Here is a 22,003-nt window from a genome sequence, read left to right as displayed (position 1 = left end):
AATCCAGAAATGATCTCTCCCTCTTCTGCATCCTCACAGCCTTCTATGTGTGTCCTTTTCATGTCTCCAAACTGGAATGTATGCATGTGGGGCTGCTTAACCCCTTTGGCATGGACAGTGCCAGGGGCAGGCTTTTTGTGTGTATTCCTTTTCATTTTAAATAGGTGAGGTTACACAGCACTAACCCCTGTGTTTGTAGAACCCTGTTCCAGCTACCCTCTTTCTGTCTGTGTGGGTAACATCCCTAAATACCCTTTTTTTCTGGGACAGGAGAATGCTCCTGTTGGATGTTCAAACTGTTTCTGAAATAGGGAGAGGACTGTCAGTTTCGGCGGGGAGTGGGGAGATGTCTGAGAATTTGTGGCTAGGGTGCCCCTATGTTTTTCTTTCAATTACTCATGGCTGAGGATCCAGTTGGAAGATAAATCAGACCCTTCTGCCTTCTCTCTCTGGTTTTGTATCCTCATTTCAGGCTAATGCTGGGGAAGGAAATTGAGAGGAAAGCCCAGCTTTGAAACCACATGATGAGTTTTATTGGGGCAAGAAAGTTATAACTGTGGTAAGATTACAAAACAAATAACTTATGTGTAAGTGACCTCCCACCAATCTGGTGATATCTGAGAGTAGCAAATGTAGAAAGAGTGCAGTGTTATTTACACACCTTTCCTAATCACCGTGGGACCTGGGATCTCCGGGAATCATTGAGTCTGTCTTTTGTGCAGGGCACATAATTGGTTTTGGGTTTTATAGTACAGGCCAGCAAACATTTTTTTGTCATGGGTCAGATAGTAAATATTTAGGCTTTGGGGGCCATATACTCTCTGTCAAGATTAATCTGCTGCTATATTACAAAAGTAACAATGGCCTATATGTAAACAAGTGGGTGTGGATGGATCCCAGTAAAATTTTATTTATGGACACTAAATTTAAATTTCACATAATTTTCTTGGGTCACAAATAATATTCATTTTGTTTTCCTCTCAACCATTTAAAAATGTAACAAGCAGTCATAGCTTGTTGGCTGTACAAAAGTAGGTGGCAGATGCATTAAGCTGTAGGTTGCTGATCCCCACCTTACAATATCATAGGGAAAACTGGCTTAGGCAGAATTGGGGTGAATCAGGTATAATTTTTTGGTGGGGTGAAGGGAAAATGATGTAAGAGGAATTTGATACCCCTTTGTCTCATTGCTTTCATTCTGAACATTAACCCATAGATTGATCATGTCACCTCAAACTAAATTGATCGTTAGTGCAGTATTTCTCAGCATTGGCATTGTTGACATTTTGAGAAAGATAATTCTTTGCCGAGGTGGGGGGTGGCGGTGGGGATGGGGTTCTTTGCATTGTAGGTTTAGTAGCATCCCTGACCTCCACTTACTAGATGCCAGTAGCCCCTCTCCTCTCTGCAGTTTGACGACCAAACACAGCTCCAGACATTGCCATGCACCCAGCTGAGAACCACTAAGCTAGTGAAACAGTCTCAGAATGACAGGAAATTCAGCGAACCCTTAGCAACCAACTAACTGGGATGGAGGAGAAGCATGCATGTATGTGTGTGCACTTGTGCATGTGCACGGGTATCTCCAGACGGGGCAGTCTTCTCTGGCTTCCCACAATTTTCAGGCAAATCTGGAAAGAATACGGGAGGAAAGAGAAGGGAGTAATTTACCTTCTCAATGACAAATAATGCATTCCCTGAAGGGAGCACTCCCTCAGGGAAGACTCCAGTCCAGTCATTAGCAGGGTGTTTCTAATTATCAAATAATCAAGTCAGGCTCCACAGTGAGTAAACAGGGCTCCAGGCTTTTAATAAGGCCTTTATTGTGTGATTACCCTTTGAATGCCAATTAAAAGTTCTTTTGTTTTTAGTAGGGGACAAATATTTCATTCTTTCTATGAAAAAGAAACCTCAGTAGGAATTGAATCATTTCACTTCCTTAGCGGTACAGAAAAAAAAAGATAAAGGAGAAAAAACATGTCTTTTTTTTAAAGGAGGCAATGGAATGCTTGAATTCAAAGAAAAAGCTGCATGTACTGCTTTAACCTGGGTTTTCAGTTTGTTTGTTTTTTTGAGATGGAGTCTTGCTCTGTCGCCCAGGCTGGAGTGCACAATCTCAGCTCACTGCAACCTCCACCTCCTGGGCTCAAGTGATTCTCCTGCCTCAGCCTCCTGAGTAGCTGGGATTATAAGCACATGCCACCACTCCCAGCTAATTTTTGTATTTTTAGTAGAGATGGAGTTTCACCATGTTACCCAGGCTGGTCTTGAACTGCTGACCTCAGGTGATCCACCCACCTCGGCCTCCCTGGGTTTTCAGTTATTAATAGAAAATGTTGAACCGAGCACTGCGGTAGTGAAAAGACTGGAGATTTTTCACAGCGTGGCCTTCAGGGTATTACGAAATGCTATCTATGATAGATATTGTATTGAGAACTTATTTGAACACACAGGAAAGCATGGACTGACTGAGACAGTTGGCATGGCTTTTTACCATTCTGTACTGGTTCTTAGTAATTGCAGATGAAACTGACATAGAGATGAGTAAGTAGCAGTTTAGCCATAGAGACAAGTAAATGCCATTTGATTTTCATACTGTGGCAGATATCTAGGAACAAAAGTCAAGGTTCCTCTATTTGCCAAGAGTCTCCCCACTCAGAGCCACCCCTTGGAAAACCAAAATTTAAAACTGAACTAAAATACTCAAAATACCCTGTGATCCTGTGAAGGAAATTAATCGGAATCACCCAAGTGGGTGACTGTTCCTTCTTCACTCATTTGCCACAAATCAGCTTGTTTTTATTTGCCTCAGAACTCCCATTAAATAAAATTTCCCATGACCAAAACGCAGATCTGTCTTCTTTTCCTACTAAAGAATCTGAGCTATGTTTCTTTTCAACAAATCCCTATTCCCTGACCCATATTCTACATTTCCCCATGTTTTGTCTACTTGTCTTCTGATTCCAGCTGTGTCATTTTAGTTATCACGCCTTTGTGTCTCAGGACAAACATCGTAGAGTGGGAGCGAGTCAAGGATGCCGACGACACGACATTAACCCAAACTGGGCAGCTACATGCCGGCATCCTAACCAATGACCTCCACCCACGCACTGTTGACAGGAGCATTTTTTTCTCCGAATGCATATTTTAGTCTTGATTGACCATCAACCATATGACAGGGTTGTCCTGTGGGCAAGTTTATTATTAACAGCTCACAGCTGGAGTTACAATAACTACACATGGCTGTGACATTGCACTAATTGACCAAGACACGTCTGAGAACAAGACACAGAAAGTGGCCATTTCAAATTACTTCAAGCACAAATGGAGGGTTGACTGGGAAACACCGGTTTCAGATTAGAGGTTTCTGTATGTTGAGACCAAATCGGTGTGGGTAGAGGGGCTGGTTAGAGAAGGGGAAAGCGAGGTTGATAAGTCATGCAAAGGCTTATTTTGAGCCTCCATTAGGTTCCTATTTCTATAAATTATTTTAAAGAGATTCCTGTTGATGAGAAAGAAACAACTGCAGTTAAGTGGAATTAATCCTGAATTTTTAAGTACTCAGACAATTAAATCACTAAATTCATTGGGTGCCTTCCGTTCATATTTCCCTGTCTAATCCTGCTGTCACAGGCGAGGCTGGGTGAGGTCTAAGAACAGTGTGTGCTCTGATGGCTACATCACTTAGCATGAGGGTCAAAGAAGCCGAGTTTGGAGGGGGCCTGGGTTTGTCTGTACCCGTGAGTGGAGTGATGGGGGCAGGGACACTAGCTAGGGATTATGCATGAGTTAACTGGCTACCGCTGGCTCCTCTAGGGGAAGGCTCCTGAAACGTTATGAAATGTGAATAGGCTGTCTGTGCATCTCTCAGTAAATTTCTTTCTCAGATGTTTCCAGCTAGGGCGACTCGATGGAGAAATGACTGGGAGAGAACAGAGGATAAAGCCAATGAGCTCAGTGTCTTATAAATCAGCCGCACCGAGCTGAACTGGAACTGTCAAACTGTGGCAAAACCTGCTGCTGTGCAAGCTTGTGAGGCTTTTCAAAAACAAACCTAACCCTCGCCTGGCTCTCTAGTTGGGAGAAGGCTTAATTAAAATTCGGAGAGGAGTGAGGAATGGAAAAAGAAATATGGTTTGCTCAGAAAATAAAAGAGAACAAACTCAAGGGAGCCCATATGTGACGTGTCCCAATTCTGACTTGGCTCGGGCAGAGGATTACAAGTGGGGCCATGCAAAATAGCTAAGTGCTGTCATTAGTAAATCCTGCCTAGAGGTCCAGTATTACTCTGTGCTCCAAAGCAAAACTAACCAAATAACCCTGAATTCTCCCAATAATGTTACCCCTGTTTTATGGATGAGGAGACTGAGGCACAGCGAAGGTGAGTCCTTTGCCCAAGGTCATATAGCTCCATATATGGAAGAGCTAAATAGGATTTGAACCTGTGAAGTCTGGCACTGGAATCTATGCTCCCAGCCACCATGCCATCAGTCTCTCTTTGGGGACATCACAGACCCCAAGTTAATAACCCCTGCTTTAGGCAATAGAGCAGTATGCAGGTCTGATCCTGACACTTGGTTTTCTGAGAGTCCTGCTCAGACGTTCTGTGTCTCAAGTGTATCCAGCGTCTAGAAAGTGTATCCAGCGTCTAGAAAGTGTATCCAGCGTCTAGATCTGTGCCTATGATATTTAACTACCTATACTCGTCTGGGGTTATGTTAGTGCCTTCCACTGCCCGAGTCTTTATACCAAATGCTGAAAATCAGCTTTGAATTTGGAAGCATAGGATTTGTGAGGAAGAACTCACGGAGGTTTCCCATGGCAATTGTAAGTCTGCCAGATTGCATTGTCTCCATCCATGTGAAGGTGTGAAGTTCACCCCCTTGTGCACCAGAAAACAAGGCCTGTGTATCAGGCCTGAAGTTGCGTTACTGTTGCTAGGGAGACCATAATTAAATTTCCTGAATTACACACAGTGCGATATAATGTTGAATAGCCATATTTATTTGCCTTCTAGGCCCTATGGCATCTGTTGTTTAGTTCACAAAGCTCCTATTGACTGAAGGAGGGGTTTGTTGATCCAGAAAGCTGTGATGGGCCCATGAGGCAGTGGGAGCTGGAGGACTCCTGGGTAGGGCCGAGAATTCTCATCTAGTTCAGCAATCACCAGCCAAATGGCCTGGCACAGGAAAATCCGTGGAGACAGCCTGAGACTCTGGCATGAAGTTGATCCCTCTCTTTCCTGATGTTCTCACTTCTTGATTCAGGGGAAGAAAGAGATGGTGTGGGAAAGTGGTGGTATGGAAAAGGAGGGATAGCAGGAAGGAGGCGAAGGGGGTTGGTTAGAGACAAGTGGTGGAAGAGGGTTGGAGGGCTATGGACAGAGCTCATGTGTCCTGTTCAAAGGCACAGGGGTGAACATGAGGCAATGTCCAGGGATGGGCATGACTTGGGGCATGGATACACAAGTGAATGAGACACAGTCCAGCCCTTGAGGAGTTCACCACTGGTTGGTTCCCTAGATACTTAAATGTTATAAGAACTTCACAAGCAGAGAACTGTTGGAAGGAGAGGAAGGGTCCTTTAGCTTTGATGGACAGGTTGGGAAAAGATCTGTGGATTTGGTGATGGTGAAGGTGAGCTCTTAAAAGATGAATAGGAATTCAGTGGGTGATTGGCTTATTGAGCTCAGGAAATGGTGTAGTTAAAAACACAAGCATAGAGGGGGCAAAAACCTCAGATGCTGGGTATTCTCTGAACCTGCCATCTCCAGTGACCCTGGTGTACCCTGAAACCCCAGAAGTTTTCAGGCATATGCAACCCAGATGACTGTGAACCAAAAAGTCAGTCAGTCCCAGGCCCTCGCCTGCGATTCCCTGCCTGGCCAACCTGTCCTCCCTTCACCCACGGAGCTGCAGAGGGCAGCATGGTGGCCTTCCCCTTGTCGAAGCAGGTAGGCCAGGGAGCCCAAGGGGGCAACGATGGTCCTGGATGGGAACCACATGACCAGGTATGAAGGAAAGAGAGTTGATGGCTTGGAAGTGAAGAGTCCATTCCGTAGTAGTTTGAATTTCATTAAAAAAAATTTTTTTTCCCTAAAACTTCTCAAAATATTTGCTGGGATTGCCACTCCTAAGTTAGCAAACGAATGGGTGACTTCTCTGGAGCAGAGGAACAAAGGAAGAGAGCAAAGGAAGGAGAAGGGTAGGGGATTGGGCTTCATACAGGAGCTCACTGAGGCACAGAACCCTATCTTATGGAACAGAGCCACAGAACCGTGACAGAAGCGGGTTTTGCTGCCTGAAGTTCATGAGTGTTTCCATTAGAAGTCAGTTCTATGGCGTAAACCCGGGAGGCGGAGCTTGCAGTGAGCTGAGATCTGGCCACTGCACCCCAGCCTGGGCGACAGAGCGAGACTCCGTCTCAAAAAAAAAAAAAAAAGAAGTCAGTTCTAATTGAGGCATTGGAGCTCTCTAACCCATCAGAGTGTGGAGTGATTTCTCGTCTGGCTTCAATTTGGTTGTTTCAATTACTGAGGTAATAATGTAGTCACACCTCCATTACTCCAAGGTGTGCTTCTTCTTAATTTATCTTTGTATTCACCATTGGACTTTCCAGATAATCTGTTTTTAGTGTTGTTCAGTCTACCCTGCTGAAGAAGATGTTTAGAAATATTTTCTTCCAAAATAATAAGATGAAGAAGAAATGACTTCTTCCCTTTATTTTATTTATTTATTTATTTATTTATTTATTTGTTTGTTTTGAGATGGTGTCTCACTCTTGTCCCCCAGACTGGAGTGCAGTGGTGCAATCTCGGCTCACTGCAATCTCCACCTCTCGGCTTCAAGCAATTCTCCTGCCTCAGCCTCCCAAGTAGCTGGGACTACAGGTGCCCACCACCATGCCCGGCTAGTTTTTGTATTATTAGTAGAGACGGGGTTTCACCATATTGGCCAGACTGGTCTCGAACTCCTGACCTCAGGGGATCCGCCCTCCTGGGCCTCCTGAAGTGCTGGGATTATAGGTGTGAGCCACCATGCCTGGCCTCTTCTCACTATTTTTAAGCTTTTTGTTAGAGAAATTTCAAGAATGCATCCACAGTGGAGAGCATGGCACCGAGAACCCACATGTGCCCGTCATCCGGCCTTCACGGCAGCTCAAGGCTGATCTGATTTCCTCTCTCCCCAAGCCCTCTCCCTCATTCTTCCATGGCCTACTACCCCCATCCACTGGATTGTTTTGAAGCAAATACCAGAAATCATGTCATTTTATTTATAAATCCCTCAGTATGTATCTTGATAAGGACTTTAAAAAATGTGTAATTACCATGCTGTCATCACACCTAAAAAATAGGATTGCATTTCCAGTCAGTTTTAAAATTTCCCCAGTTAATGAGTCAATGTCTATTTACTAATAAGCAGGACAAACCTATACACTGGATTTGGTTGTCGTGTCTCTTAAATATATTTTAATCTATAGCTTCCCTTTCCTGCTGGCTTTTTTCCTTGCAATTTATTTGTTTAAAAAACTAAGTTGTTTGCTCTGTAGAGTTTGCCACATTCTGAATTTATTAATTTCTAGTAAAATGATACATCTAGGGGACCATATTTAATAGCTGCGAAACCATTAGGTGAAAGGCCAACAGGAAATATATTGGATAAGGCTGATGATACCGGAGCCCTCCGGTCAATCCTAACATCCCCGAACAATCTGATGTGTACATTACCTCCTAGAGTGAATTCTTACCCAAAAATTTAACTTGAAACTGATTGAGCCTATAGTTCTCAAAACCACTTTATAGAAAATACAAGGACAGAAAAGAAAATCACATGATAGGCTTCCCCCACTTATTTTAACGTAGCAAGCATTTATTTCAAATTTCCTTGGTTACTCTGTTATTAACAGGCACTATATTGTGATGTTTTCCCCAAAGGTTACTGAGGACTAAGGTGTATCTATTCCTCACTAAATTGACTCAGACTGCTGTAATTTTGTGGTCCTTTTGCCTGGTTTTTGTAGATTTTCATCTACTTCTAATGAGGACTGACTGTACTGTAACAATTTTCACATGCCTCAGTGACCTTCCTCCTTGGTCTTCCTCCTCCACCTTAGCCCCTGCCCACAGGTTTTTTCCATTTTGCTGTGGATGGAGAAACGGAACATCTATCTTTGTAAAACTTGTAAAGGTTAAATAGCTCTCAGTGAAAGCTAAATAATGGCTTCTGTTAGTAAACACATGAATATTAGTGACAAGACTTTAGCGAGAATGCATTGTGATTTTTTGCTTTTTTCCTAATTCTTGATTGCAGTCTGAACAGCAGAAGTATCTGGATAGATGAGATATAACCCCGGTGTTGCTAAACTGATCACGTTGGATAGGAAGTTCGGTCATAACATGCAACATAAGCCGTAGCTATGCATAGGAAAGGTGGAAAAATTCTGAGTTAACAAAACCCAGGAGTGCACACAATCCTGAAAATCCCACAGGAATATAACCTAGATGAGATCATTAAGGATAAACAAATGCCACACTTCACTTCCTGACACATCACATTCTATGGGTCCTGCTTGGCCATTCTGTGCATCACTATTGGCATCACCTTCTTCTTAAAACATCCTCTTCCTATGGATTCCATGACCTGACATTCTGATTTTCTCCCACCTCTTGGGACTCTCCCCAGTCTCCTTCCTGGCTCGTGCTCCTCTTGCTTACCATTAAATACTGGAGAATTTCAAGGCTTGATACACTGCCCTCTTCTCCTTCACATTCTACACCCTCCCTCCATGACCTCGTCCGTACTCATGGTTTTAATTATTATCTATATGCTGGTGACTCTTAAATTTATATCTCTAGCTTAGGCTCTCCTCCGAGCTCCCAATCATAAATCCCATGGCCTATTCCACATCTCGACTTGGCCATCTCACAGCACTTCAAACTCTGCATGTCCAAACACTGAACTCATGCCTTCTTCCTCAAACCTGTTCCTCCCCCAGCATTCCACCTCAGTAAACAGCAGCGCCATCCAAGATGAGCAAATCAGACACTTGGCAGCACCCTGGACACCTCCCTCCCGCTCACTGCCATATTCAGTGAATCAGTAAAATGCTGTTAATTCTCATTTCCAAATCTAGCCACGTCTCTTCATCTTCACAAATGCCACCGTAGTCCGAGCTCTCATAGTCCCATTCCTAGGTTACCTGGAGAGCTTCCTACTCTCCCCACATCCTCTCTGTGTCCAACCTATTCTGCAGCCAGGAGCCTTTACAAAATATATAAATCTGCTTATAACTTCGTCATCTTCACAGTGCTTTGAAAAACAAAAGACCAAAATCCTGGCTTACATGGCCCTATGTTATCTACCTCCTTCACCAGCCTCATTTCACAACCCTTTTCTTGTTCTCTGGGATCTACTCATCCTGGTCCTCAGGTCAGGCCTCAGGACCTTTGCACATGCAGTTGCCTCTGGTAGGATTGCTTTCTTCTCTTGACCTGGTTAATTTCTATGTGTCTTTCTGAACCTACTTCTTTTAGGAAGTAAAAGAAGTACTTTTACCTTTTACAGACGATCAGCTGCTGGTAGGTCTTCCTAATGTCATGTTCACAGACCTCATTCTTTATGATTGAACCAGCTTTACAGGTGTGGAAACAGAAATGTTAAGTAACTTGCTTGGGGGTCCAGGTAGCGGCTTTGTGAAAACACACACTGGATCATTTTCACTTTAATAGCAGCTACATCTCTTGTCAACTATTAGAGTTCTGTGTCAAGTTTTGGTTTCTAAATGTTGTGTAGATGCTGGAATGAGCTGAGAGAAAAGAAACATGCTAATTAAAAGGTAGATGAGTAGGACCTTTGAAGGAAGAGCAAAGGAGGTGGGGATTGTTTAATATGGTGTGGGGACATGGGAAGAAACCCGGATTTAGAGTTTTCAAGTTTGGGGAGGTTATTACAGCAGAGATGGCAATAAAAATACTTTTTGACTGGCCACGGGGTACAAAAGATGATATTTCTCATCTCTATAAAGATGAGAAATTGTAGCTGGAGGGGGTTTGGTTTCACAAAAGAAAGGGTGATTAAAGATTTGAACAAGACACAGAGTTAGTTTCTAGAATGTCTTTTTGCAGATGTGGTTAAAAGCAGGATCAATAACCTTCTAATTCATCTGGTGGCTCAGGCATTGACCTATTTCAGGCAGGGAGCTGGGCCTGCTGACCTCCTGAGGTTGTTTGAATGACTGACTGACTGAATGAATGAATGAATGAATGAATGAGAAAGTGAACCTTGCCATCTGTCACAGGCTAGATTGTGCTTCTGCCCTGCCTGGCGTGATAAAAGAAATACTGAGTGGCACGCGTCCCTAAGGTTTCCTCAGCTGATCACACTCAGGTGGCCTTATCTGCCGCCCAGGTGTTTCCATTTATCGCTGATAAACTGTCTGCCGAGAGTCAGCGTTGGGGTAAGAGGTGGGGGAATAAGTGGAGGGGAGGGTAATACCCCAGATGTTTTCCAAGAAGACAGGAGAAAGTTATTCCTCAGTACTAATACATTTCGTCATCCTATCTGCCTGCAGATGTTAAATTTGGGAACGCTTCCAGGTTCTCTTTTTGCTCTTAAAATAAAATAAGTTGTGTATTTAAAAACATCCAGGACGCAGTCTTCCCTGGGGATGTGTCTCTTTTGCATATGGATGAAGCTTTGGGGACTTAAGAGGATCCTAAATTTTACTGGCTGTGTTTCTTCCAGTCTCACCAGTCCTGTTAGGTTTCTCTGTCGGAAACCAGGAAAAATGAAGATAATCAGAAGTGCCAATTACTGAATACCTACTGTGTGTCATACAAAATTAAATCACCATGGCAATACTGCAAGGGCCATATTAACACCCATTTTACACTTGGGGAGTTCACCCAAAGATTGTCATTTCTCCAAGTTCACGAAAGCGCTAAGTAGCCAAACCTGGTTCAAACCCAAGTCTGTGTAACTTCAAATAATAACAGCAACATTTTGAGAGCTTTCTAGTGTCCCAGTCACTCATTAAATCCTACGGAGGAGGCATTATTAGGTCCCTTTGAAGGTAAGGAAGCTGAGGCATAGGTCATCTAGCTAGTAAACACAGAGTAGAGAGTCAAAGCCCCAGCAACCTGGCTTCAGAACTTATGACCCTGTACTGATTTCCATCCCCTTTCAACACTGCATAGAGAGCTTGGGTTGCCTGGATGCAAGCTTTAGTTAAACGATCTCAGCTTCAGTATCTCGAGGAAGAACCCTTTCTTCCCTGTGTTGTCTTGTCTTTCCATTGATCTTCTGTTGTGGGAGTAGCTGCAGGCTCCCCACCCTGTGACAGCTTTCACGTGCCAAGTCCTTGGCTACAGGTGGTGAGGTTGTGGCTCCAGCTCAAGTCTCTCCCCTGGAGTTGGATGTTCCAGAAAGGACACTCAGTTCTTCAGGGCTGACTCTGTGATCCAGGCTTTGATCTGGGAAAGGTTGCGCCTCATTGCAGAGTTGAAGCTATCTCCCTGCTTTGTTTACATGAACGCCCTTCCAGGACTCTGTCTGCTTTTGGGGTGGAAGTGCCCTGCCAAAAACTCCAGCTCTCCATGCTGGCTGTGTGGCCAGCATACCTCCTGCCTTTTCAACGATTCCTCTGCCCTGGATAGAGAGCGGTGTCTCATAACAGTTTGGAAACTACAAAAGTTTCCCTGGCAGGATGAATGATGGACTCGGCAACATGTTTTTGCCTTTTGGAGTTGCCCTCCAATTTTTCCAGGCTTGATTCTGTAAATCATTTCATCTTGTAAAAATACTGGGCTGTGAGCACAGATGATCTCAAAGGTGAGGATTATTTGAAACTCCATTTGAAAATCTATCCTCCTTTCAACAGATTATTCTTGTGAATAAAAATTTTCTTGTGAGCATGCCAGTACACAGGTAGTTCTAGGGCCTTTGAGAGGAAGTAGAATATGCTTCTGCTCCAAGAGGCTTTGGAAAAAGCAACTTGTCTATATATTGACAACTAATTTATCATCGAAAACGTTAGGCCTGCTCTCTGCAAGTGCTCCTAGGGAGGTGTTGGGGGATGAAGTGGGGAAAACTCTGAAATGTCTTGAAAGATATGTCAAACCCATAAACCTGAAAATGTCATTTAGAATATTCTGTTGCTTTCTGCCATCCCAAGGAGATGGAAATCTACTGTGGTTTTCAAGATAGGTTAAGGTTATGTAACTCACAGAGTTGGAAGAACATTTAGGGCAATGATTTGAAGTATTGCATGTTGTGGTTTTTGCTCATTTTTCCCTTTTTCCAACAATGAGAGAGAATCAGCTGGAGGCAGGCTGTGACAGAGAAGGTCCAACAACCTAAGTTGATGGATGATATCAGAGAGGAAGCTTCTTTGACATCTGTGCTCTTCTTTAACTCGCTGACCGAAGAGTAGCCCACATGCAATTACCACATGCTTTTGAAATGAACATTCGTGAATGTTAGAAATTATCTTGCTGGTTTTTGGAGTGAAGGCAAATGTGCCTACTTTTTAGCCATACTTAGGAGACCTAACTCATTTTTTAGAGTATCTGCAATGTAGTGGGATCCAATGAATTTTTAAAAAGTGCCCAATATTCTATTTAAAATTTTGTTTAGATATGAAATTCTTTCATCACGTTATACCCTAGAAAGGTAATTTTATAAAGTATATTAGTAATGTTGTAATGATTAAAACTGATCACAAAGTGGTATAAATGATTAGCTTGGGGAGAGAAAAGAAGACCTGAAAATCTTCTATATGTTTGTGAAGCATTAAAAAAAATGACATTTCATTTAACTCTCACAAAATTTTTTCTTTTTTGCAGATGAGGAAACAGAAGCTTGGAGATGTGAGTGAACATTTCCAAGGTCCTGCAGCTAATCAGTGGCCGAGCTTGTGAAGAAACCCATAGCTTTCAAACTCTGAAACTGATGCTCCTTAGATTCACCAGGCTACCTCACTTACCGCCTAAGTGAAATCATCATGGAGGGCTCCTTGTCCACCTCTTTGCAATGACCCCAAGGATCTGAGACATAGCTACCTCTCAACAAAGGCAATAACATCACATCTAGGAGGGGCAGTAGATTGATTCTTGAATTAGGCTGCTTGAGCTAGTACTCGCGCTCTGCTGTTCACATGCTATGTGGCTTGGGGGCAAATTACTGAAACGCTTTGTACTTCAGTTCCCTAATCTGGGGGAAAAAAAGGTGTGGATAATACATATACCTAACTCACAGGTTTTGTGAGAATTAAATGAAATGGCAAGTGGTTTGCCTAAGGCCTGGAAAAAATAATTATTCAATATGTCTATACATTTTCTCATTTTATTTGGAGCTTGCATCATGTTTAGTTATTCATTTCTTTAGTAGAAAGCCACCCAGAGAAAAGCATGCAGGTTTCTTATGAGAGGAAAAAATAAATGCTTGTGAGCACAATTAGATATACCAAGGAAGACGTGGGTAACCCAGTGGGAGAGCATTGTTAAGGTGGCTGATCATGCTTCCTTGTTTTTGTTTTTTCCCAAACAAATTACAGATTCCAAATTAAGGAGCAAGACTAGAACAAAGGTGAAAATTATGAAAAATTTCTGTGAAGCCCAATGCTCTATAGTAACCAGTTAGCAAAAAGCTATTGAGGAGAAAGGAACCAGACTAACGCAATGTCTTTTTGCTATAGTTAATTCCATCACTGTGATTACCACCAGCATATTTTCAAAAAAGAGAATATTTAAGAGACTCAATTCTGATAAAAGTTGGGTGCTATATAGTCTCAAAAGTGAGCTATGAAACCCTGTCCCAAGCTAGAAAAAACAAGTTTGCTCTCTTGTGAGAGTATTCTAAAAAAAATTTTTTTTTAAAAAAACCTGTTTCTTACTAATTATTTGATTTACATTGAACATTTTGAATTTTCCATTATGTGAAGGGTCTAAAGTCTTTTGCCAAGAGCAATGAAAATGGTGGGAAGGAAAAAAAAAAACCACACACACACAAAACACCCTTTGTATAAATTTCACCAATTTCTGCACAGTTAGAATACATATTAGTTTTTCTTGCATCAATAGAAAACATGTTTTCTTGTATCAATAGAAAACATGCTGATGGAGGGAATCCATTCTGGATATGTCAAAATAGGACCTTTCCCAAAAAACTCAGACCATTTAAAATTGCTCCTTAAAATAGAAGCTTATTTTTCCCTTTTAGATTTTGCTCTTCAGGGATTGGAGCTCATGACGATGCTCCCTCTGTGACATTGTATTTCAGGGACATTTTATTAAGCATTTCACCTTCAGTGGTGATAGCATCCCTTGCTGTTTGGGAGGTGGGGTGGGATTGATGAAAATAAAGGTTAGCCCTTCCTGATCTCCCCGGGGGCCATGTTGTCTCAGTTTTGATCATTTCCCCCAAATTAAGATTTCTGCATAAACCCCCGTGTCTGTGTTTGGCTGGCAGTTTTATGGCTGACCAAATTGTGCACTGGCCGCTGTTCTGGTTGGCTGAATGTTTATACAGGCTGTTAATCAGATCGGGGAGGGGGCTGTGGATATGGTGACTGTCTGTGAGCCGGAGCGGTCCTGTTTGCTGTCGTGTGCAAGGGCCTGCACTTTGTTACTACAAATTACATAATGACATGTTACATTTCAAAGTGTATTTTTACTTCAGGGAAAATTAAACCAATAAACAAACAACCCTGGTGGAAAAAAAAAAAAAGGAAAAAAAGAAAAAATAAGATCCCTGGTTTCCAGATCTTCCTCTTCGAAAAGGTTCTTAATTAAATTGTAGCTATAAACAAATCTTTGTTTTATTGCAAAGAGAGCAATTGTGTATAGAAGCTATTTTTAAAAATTAGGATGTGAACATTTGCCGGACAAGGGTCTGGTCCGTGTTACGTATTTTATGATCTGTACAAAATGAAAAGGCAAGCTTGTGTGGTGATGGTAGATTTTCAATTTTTGATTGCTAATCCCTCTCAAACGTTACTCCTGCCTTGCTTGAATAGAGCCTGTAAACACAGGAATTACCTTAATTTTTCCAGGTACTGATTCAAACTGCTTAGCATAAGCATGAAATTGCCGACCCTGAATTTTTAGTCATGTAGAAAATCAGTTCTTTTCTTCATACTATCTGCATTTTAGGAACTTTGAAATTGTTAAAAAACAAAACTAAACCAACCTTCTAACTCAACTTCCAAACTTTTCACTGCACACTTATGCATGCAACATTGATTCTTTTCTGTAAGCTGTTCAAATTAAGTATATGTTCAGGATCCAAGTTTATAATGATACCCCTCTGTGTAGTAGTTACACTCATATGTTATTGAAATATGCGTGTATGTACTTGTACAAAATTTTTTTGGAATAAACTACATTATCAAAAGAGAATGTGTTTTCACTCTCTTCTGTCTAGTTGAGTGGAGTCCTGAGAATAAGGACACCTATTAAGCTGCATTTTGTATGAGTTATTTGATCAAATCAGTTCTACCCAAGATCTGCTGTTATCAGAACCATTTGGCCTGGAATTCCTGGGTTTGTTCAGGTGTTTGGCTGCTACTAGGAAAAGCAGCAGCCCAGGAAATGGTTGGGTGAAAGAGGGTCCCTATTATATTTTAAAAACACCCGCTGATGCTCACGTTTCTTAGGCAAAATTACGATGTGACTTATAATAATTTATCAGTACAATCCACAAAATGAGAAATCACAAGATCAATTGAAATAGACAGTCTAAGTCTTCCTGTTCAGTTTATTTATTTTTAAATTCAGGATGTTTAAAAAGAAACCTTTTCCCCTTAAATCTTAGAAATAAATAAAGAGGTTTTGAACCTTCAGTTAAAATGTCAGATTTCAGCAATGAATGGAAAAAAGAAAGGGTAGCAAAGTAAAGGACAGATACATAGTGGAGATTTTTGTGACTAAAAAGGGATCATTTGAGGCAATGCTATTTGCTGGCAAAGAATGCTTTCCCTATCTCATCTTGGATTCTTGACAGTTCTGTTTGAATAATTAGTTTAGATTACTTTATTGCTTATGATGGTATTCAACCCTGTCCCAAATTGACCATCCACTTTTCAAGTGGTTGTGTTTTTGACTTGTCTGGGACATTCTGATGGGGCTTGACCTTGACTTTAGAGTGAGCAGAAAAGACCACCAGATTTTTTCACTGCTGCTTGAACTTTCCTTTTCATTCTCTTGGATTGAATGCTCTCAATTTCCCCAGGCTGACAACTTCTTTCCTCTGCCTATTTTGCCATCCATGTCATGGTTTGTGTCAAGGCTCTAGGAGAAGTCTACCATCAGCACCACAGCTCCTGTGCACAAATCCAGAATGCCAGACTGAAGGCAGAAGGAAGGGTAAAAGTTCAAATCTCAGATGGCAATTCAGATTTAGAAAACAGAATGAGAAAGAGCAGTGGCGTCCATCTCTCCTCAATGATGAATTCATGTCTTAAATTGTATCTGCATCTATTTCTTTCTGTCTACCATCCATCCATCCATCTTTCCTTCTTTCTTCTTTCTCTTTCTCTTTCTTTCTCTCCCTCCTTCCTTCTCTTCTTTCTTCCTTCTTTTTCGTAAACAAAACTAGTACTAATGCAGAAGTCTGATATTAGACTTTAAAAATGAGTACTACTCTTTTTTTTTTTTTTTTTTTTGAGAGAGAGCTGGTGATTTTCTTCCTTGCTCGGCATTAACTGTCTTACTGTCTTATGATACTTATCTTTAATGTGGCATATCAGAGAATCTCTTTGAAAATGTTACAGCTTAATGCAGCTCAGGGAAATAAAAGCCCACTTAAAAAAAAGGCAAAATAAAGCTTTCTGATATGGACTTCACAGATAATTTTTGAGAAGGTCCACTTTCGTATGCATGCAAATCTGTTTAGAAATGTTTTAAATTTTAAAGCATGCATACACATATAAAACTCATTTATGTGTTTTTAAATGCTGTTTAAAATTTTAAAGCATATATAGAGAGCAAGAGAGCAAGAGAGGGTGCTCAATATGCATCATAATAGCATGAGAACTGAAAAATGAAAGTTTACTTGCCAATTTAACTGGCTTTGCAATGCAACAGACTAAACAAGTCACATTTTATACAATGTATATGTTTATAACAGAAGTGCAGCATGCCAGTGTGCTATTTAGATCATTTTCCTGGTTGAATGAACAAGCTCACAGGTTCACCATTTAATATTTGTTCTCTTAAAAACATGAAACTCGTTTTGAAAATACTGGCTTAAATGGGCATTATTAAGTCTTTATCAGTTCTAAGTATTTCAGCCTTTTGCATCCAGAAATTTCTCAATCTGACAGAATAAGAAATGCATTTACATGGCCTAAGCTCTTAAATTGTCCCTTTCAATTAATGCCCCATCATGGAGCAATCTGGAAACCATTACTCAGTAACTCTTCATTATAATTGCTTGCAGCTGAGTATCCAGCCCTTGGTAATATAAGAATAAAAGAAAACTCAGTTAGTAACAAGTGCAATTGATTCCATTCAGAATTCCCTTGGTGCTTTGCCATGTTTGGCCTGCATAAGAGGAAACACGAGGGTTTTTTTTTTTTTTCTTCTGGGGCCAGGAAATGAATTGGCAGACATAAGATGGTTTGTGTGGTGTGTGCCTTCATTTTTCAGCTGGTCCTTGTTAAAAATGAGACGGTGGGACTCCTGCTTTCTTCCCCACTGGCTACATTTTTTTTGGAGGGCTTTTCTGGTAATAGATAAAACCACAAAATTTCAATTTGCTGCAAACTAACAGCATCCAGAAACTGTCACTTTCTGTAGTCATGGCCCATCCTGGGACTTACTACTGCTAAGGAGTGGGCTTTAGAATTTTATCCACTTCTACCTTGGTCCTGACTTTATGAGAGCAGAGTCCCTGGTGCATTCTGTACAGGTGGAGAGTGTTTATGTGTTTGGAGGCTATCAATCACCAACTCCAGAAATGTAAAGATCTAAATTATGATAGATGAAAATGTGAAAATGTGATGTGGTAAACTAACCACTCCGCCAACCATGTTCCCCTCCCTGCCCATGAAAATCAAGGACCTGGCTTTAAAAAATGGTGAAGGGAAATGTTCTTATCACCCATTCCTGTCAGAGATGATGCAGCTCATTGCTGATGCTGAGATCCAATGTCCAGTGCCAGAGTTCCCCTGGATTCTGAGCACTAGGGGCTGGACTGTGGGGACCATCAGTTCATAATATCCTGTCCCCGCTCCCTGCTATAGATGACTGAGGCCAGGTGACAAGGACACTTAACTTCATAAATTAAAAATGTGTAAATTCTAAAATGAATTTTTAATTATAGAATGAATTGATGTTCAGCAAAGAAATTTGAATGTAATAAAACTCTCATTTAATTATTTCCATTATTTGCTTTCATCATCAAAGGGAAAAAAACATCTCTCTGAAGTTAAATGGCATTTCATTTTGATTTATTGTAGAAAGAAGATTGGAAAATCTCCCACGACCAAGGAAAATTATGAAAAATATTTCTGATATTTTGTCTATGCATTTTATTTTTGAGGGTGTTTTTTAGATTAGTGTGACTATTTTGTATTTCCTGCCCTGCTGTAAACTTTTTAAAACTTGCTCTTACAGTTATCATTAAGCACATAATTTAAAATCCCCAATCAGGATTCTTAAACAAGAGAGAAGCAATCTCATACCGCTAGAACAAGAAGAACAAAAGAAGGAGGAAAAATCTTGACCTCTGGAAGATCCACGATGGCACGTGCGAGGCACTGACACAGCATCCGCCGGCATCACCGACTCTCCTGGACCCCAGAAGCCCCACTTCCCAGGCTCGGAAACCCTGCAGCAATGAAAAGGAACCACAGACAAGCCATAAGGAAGAGAATTTTTCTATTAAAAAATAAATACAAATGCATCCTTAGAGGCAGGTTTCATGAGGACAGGGAGAATCGGGTTTTGTGTGTGCCTGATTTCGTTTTTCTGTCTAAAAGATACAAAACAATAAACTGAGTTAACTTGAACTTACAAAGATTAAAAATAATCAATTCCTGTTACTATTTTCAATTTTTTTCCCAGTTTTACTTCTTTAGGTATGAAGAAATATAGCCTATTAAAACCTGGATTAATAAAAAACCTTTCATTAACTTTTAGAAGGTATGTGATAATGAAATCAGTGTATGTCCAATAACTTTGTCCAGTGACTATGAATTCAGGTCAATTAATCAGTGATTCTCAACTTCAGGATGAGTTTGGGGGTGGGAGTGGGAGGGAGGTGAAGCCTGCACTTAGTGAAGAAGATGTATCTAGTAGCATAGATGTCTATGTTTGAAGTAGTCAAACCCCAAACTCTGGGGGACTCTGGTCCAGGCCTTTGGCCAAAGGTGCGTACAGCCACAGGCATGTCCTCCAGTCTTCCTTATGAAGGCCTCCTTGATCCTCTAAGGGAACCCTTCATGAATGGGTCATATTCCTTCATAAATCAGGCAGGCCTGTCTGCCCAGTTATCTAGGCTGTTTACAGGACCTTTTCTTTGTTTCAGATTTTCAACACTTTTATTGAAATGCTTTCTTCTTGTCCTCCTGAGGACAAGCAATTCTCCCTTTTCCAATCAATCAAAAGGTATTTCTTGAGGTCTGATTAAGAGGAATTTTCCACAATTGTTCAATGCTGCTGTTTAGTAATGTCTGTGGCCAGTCTTCCTAAGACCAAATTCTTGGATCTGAATGACTTCAAAAATCTTCTTTCAATGAACATTGCATCTAATAATGTTGAGTAATTTAAACTGCTGAGAAAAGATCATAGTTTTATAAGGAGATGAGGTAGATTATTACTTTTCACCATAGATTGAATTTATTTTATCTGTATTCCTCGTTATATGTTCTTATTTTTACTTTTATCTACTTATATTCTTATAGACAGAGTCTCACTCTGTTGTCCAGTAGGTAAAGTGGTACTCACAGGAGGCCATAGCTCACTGGCTTCAAGTGATCCTCCTGCCTCAGCCTCCCAAAATGTTGGGATTATAGGCATGAGCCACTGCTCCTGGTCTTTAGTGATATGTTCTTAATAAGGATTATTTCGTTTTACTACAACACACGGAAGTCCTATGACCAGGAAATGTACAAGTGGACAAGAAGAGCATATTAATAATAGCTGGCCCTCAATTATTTGTAGAGGGGTAGACTTACAGAGGTTCCAAAGTGAAGTCCCCATGGACATACACCATTCAATGTGTCTGGGTCAGCCAGCAAAGTATTTTTGAAAGCATGAATTAATTTTCATCATTAGAGAATGGGATAATTCATATAGGAACATTTCCCCCTGCTTCTCTAGAAAATCAATGGGTCTAGCAACAGTGGTCCGCCGTTTGGCCTGGCAGCCATGAATAGATGTTGGGGAGTGGTGGCCCCTTCTAGTGGGCCAAGCGCTCTTCAATTTGCCCCCAATCTCCTCCCAGCCAGCTTCACTCTTCATTACCTGTTGACCCTTGTCTGCTTTTGAGTGTGAGAACTCTACTGTGTTTTAGAGCTACTTGAAATTCCCCAATTGTCCTCCTTTTCATCACTGATGACAAAACTCTTCTTTTTAATGCTGCTGTATAGACGCTTGGGTGTTGACTGTGAACTATGACCTCCGTGATCAACTTGGAATCAAATGTCTCTCAGGAGAGGATATAAAGGAATATCTGGAGGGGGCCCCTCCTCATTCACTGAAGGAAGGAGACATTCATTTATTTCCTCTTCCTGCTCACTGACTGTGAAGATAATGATCGCTTAAAGAAATATGATATAGGGAGGCCAGAGAGAAAAACAAAGAAGCAAAGCAAGAAGTGTGACAAATCCTCAAATGCATTTTGAGCAGTTGAATTGCATAGGGCACTGTAATAATGTTGCAGGACACTTTTACAAAGATTTGAACACCAGGCATTCTAATCCTAAGCACTACACAAAATGGCCCTGCTGATTTGCCCCCATGGGGGTTTACAGGCCTCTAGTGAGGTCTCTCACCCAAGTAATGAAACATTTCTGTGGTAGGCTGAAGACTGTGGGCCCCCAGATCCATGAAAGAGCAAGCTCAGCAGGTACCCAGTCTCTTCTGGGATCTAGTTTGTTCTATATCAGGGATCAAGAGGAAACCCACATAGGGTGACTCTTCTCAGGATGGTAGAGCCTAAAGGGGAATATCCAGCCCTTTCTTTGACCTCTTTCTATTCCTTCGGCCTTAGCAATGAGGGCTGGGAAGAAGAGGTGACTATGCATTTGTGCATCTCCCTGCTTCCAGATCCCTTCTCTCCACGGAGGCCGAAAATCCCGTTTAGATTGGCAAATCTGGCTGAACGATGTCCAGATTAAATCTGAGAACTTTCTCAGTGTTAAAGATTTCCAGCCTTTAGCATCCATAAAAGCAAACAAGATAAAGTTACACTCAAAATAGGAACGGTAGGGAAAAAGGTCTCCCAGGGTTTACCATAAAAATCAAATTACTCCCAGGACCTTGGTGACAGTTAACTCTCTGGCTCTCTTATACCACGCAGAATTATTGCTCTGAAAGAGTCTTTCTCACAGTTCTCCAGACATTTGTTGTATGCTCTCTGTGTATCTGGGCATGCACATACCACCTGGGTCCACACCATGCATGGTGCTGACATCTCACAGTTGCTAACAAATGAGATGACACCAGAAAATTGCTTTGTCCAGCTCAGCAAAATCAAACTCCCTAGTTGAACTTCCTTCTGATGCTGGAGACCAGGGAAACAATGACTAAAGGGCAGGTGACTTGGCAGATCTGTAGCAGAAGGCCAGCCCCAGCTGTGTACTAAGGAGGGGCTGAAATTGTGTGGGGACCTACCAGTTAATTCTTGGAGCTTCTCACTGTGCACACTTAGCTTCCTATCATGTCTGCTTAATTGTTTGAAATGTATGCACACATGTCCCTGACAACCAAGGAGCTATAATTTCTTGGTAATTCATTTTGCCAGTTTTTCTTTCCCCTCTTCTCTTAGAAGGTGCTCCCCAT

The 22,003-nt window shown here is 41.4% G+C and overlaps 1 protein-coding gene across 3 annotated transcripts in view; it reads left to right on the top strand.

Annotated features, from left to right (window-relative positions):
- Nucleotides 1–21,561, top strand: part of LOC126951391 (uncharacterized) — a 36,063-nt gene extending 14,502 nt beyond the window's left edge. The window contains exons 1-4 of one of the 3 annotated variants that reach the window (XM_050785476.1): nt 11,434–11,828; nt 12,842–12,903; nt 16,227–16,360; nt 20,590–21,561. In XM_050785476.1, the coding sequence (XP_050641433.1) occupies nt 11,817–11,828; nt 12,842–12,903; nt 16,227–16,360; nt 20,590–20,741 (360 nt within the window). In that variant the 5' untranslated portion in view covers nt 11,434–11,816 and the 3' untranslated portion in view covers nt 20,742–21,561. Of the gene's footprint in view, nt 1–11,433; nt 11,829–12,841; nt 15,296–16,226; nt 16,361–18,456; nt 18,575–20,589 lie in introns of those variants that run through there. The other 2 variants (XR_007724447.1, XR_007724446.1) reach the window with 2 other exon arrangements.
- The last annotated feature ends 442 nt before the right edge of the window (nt 21,562–22,003 follow it).

This window comes from Macaca thibetana, chromosome 3 (genome assembly GCF_024542745.1).
Source record: "Macaca thibetana thibetana isolate TM-01 chromosome 3, ASM2454274v1, whole genome shotgun sequence".
In the NCBI taxonomy this organism is placed as follows: Eukaryota; Metazoa; Chordata; class Mammalia; order Primates; family Cercopithecidae; genus Macaca; species Macaca thibetana.
The sequence above is the reverse complement of the archived record's forward strand: the minus strand, read 5'-3'. Positions and strand labels throughout refer to the sequence as shown.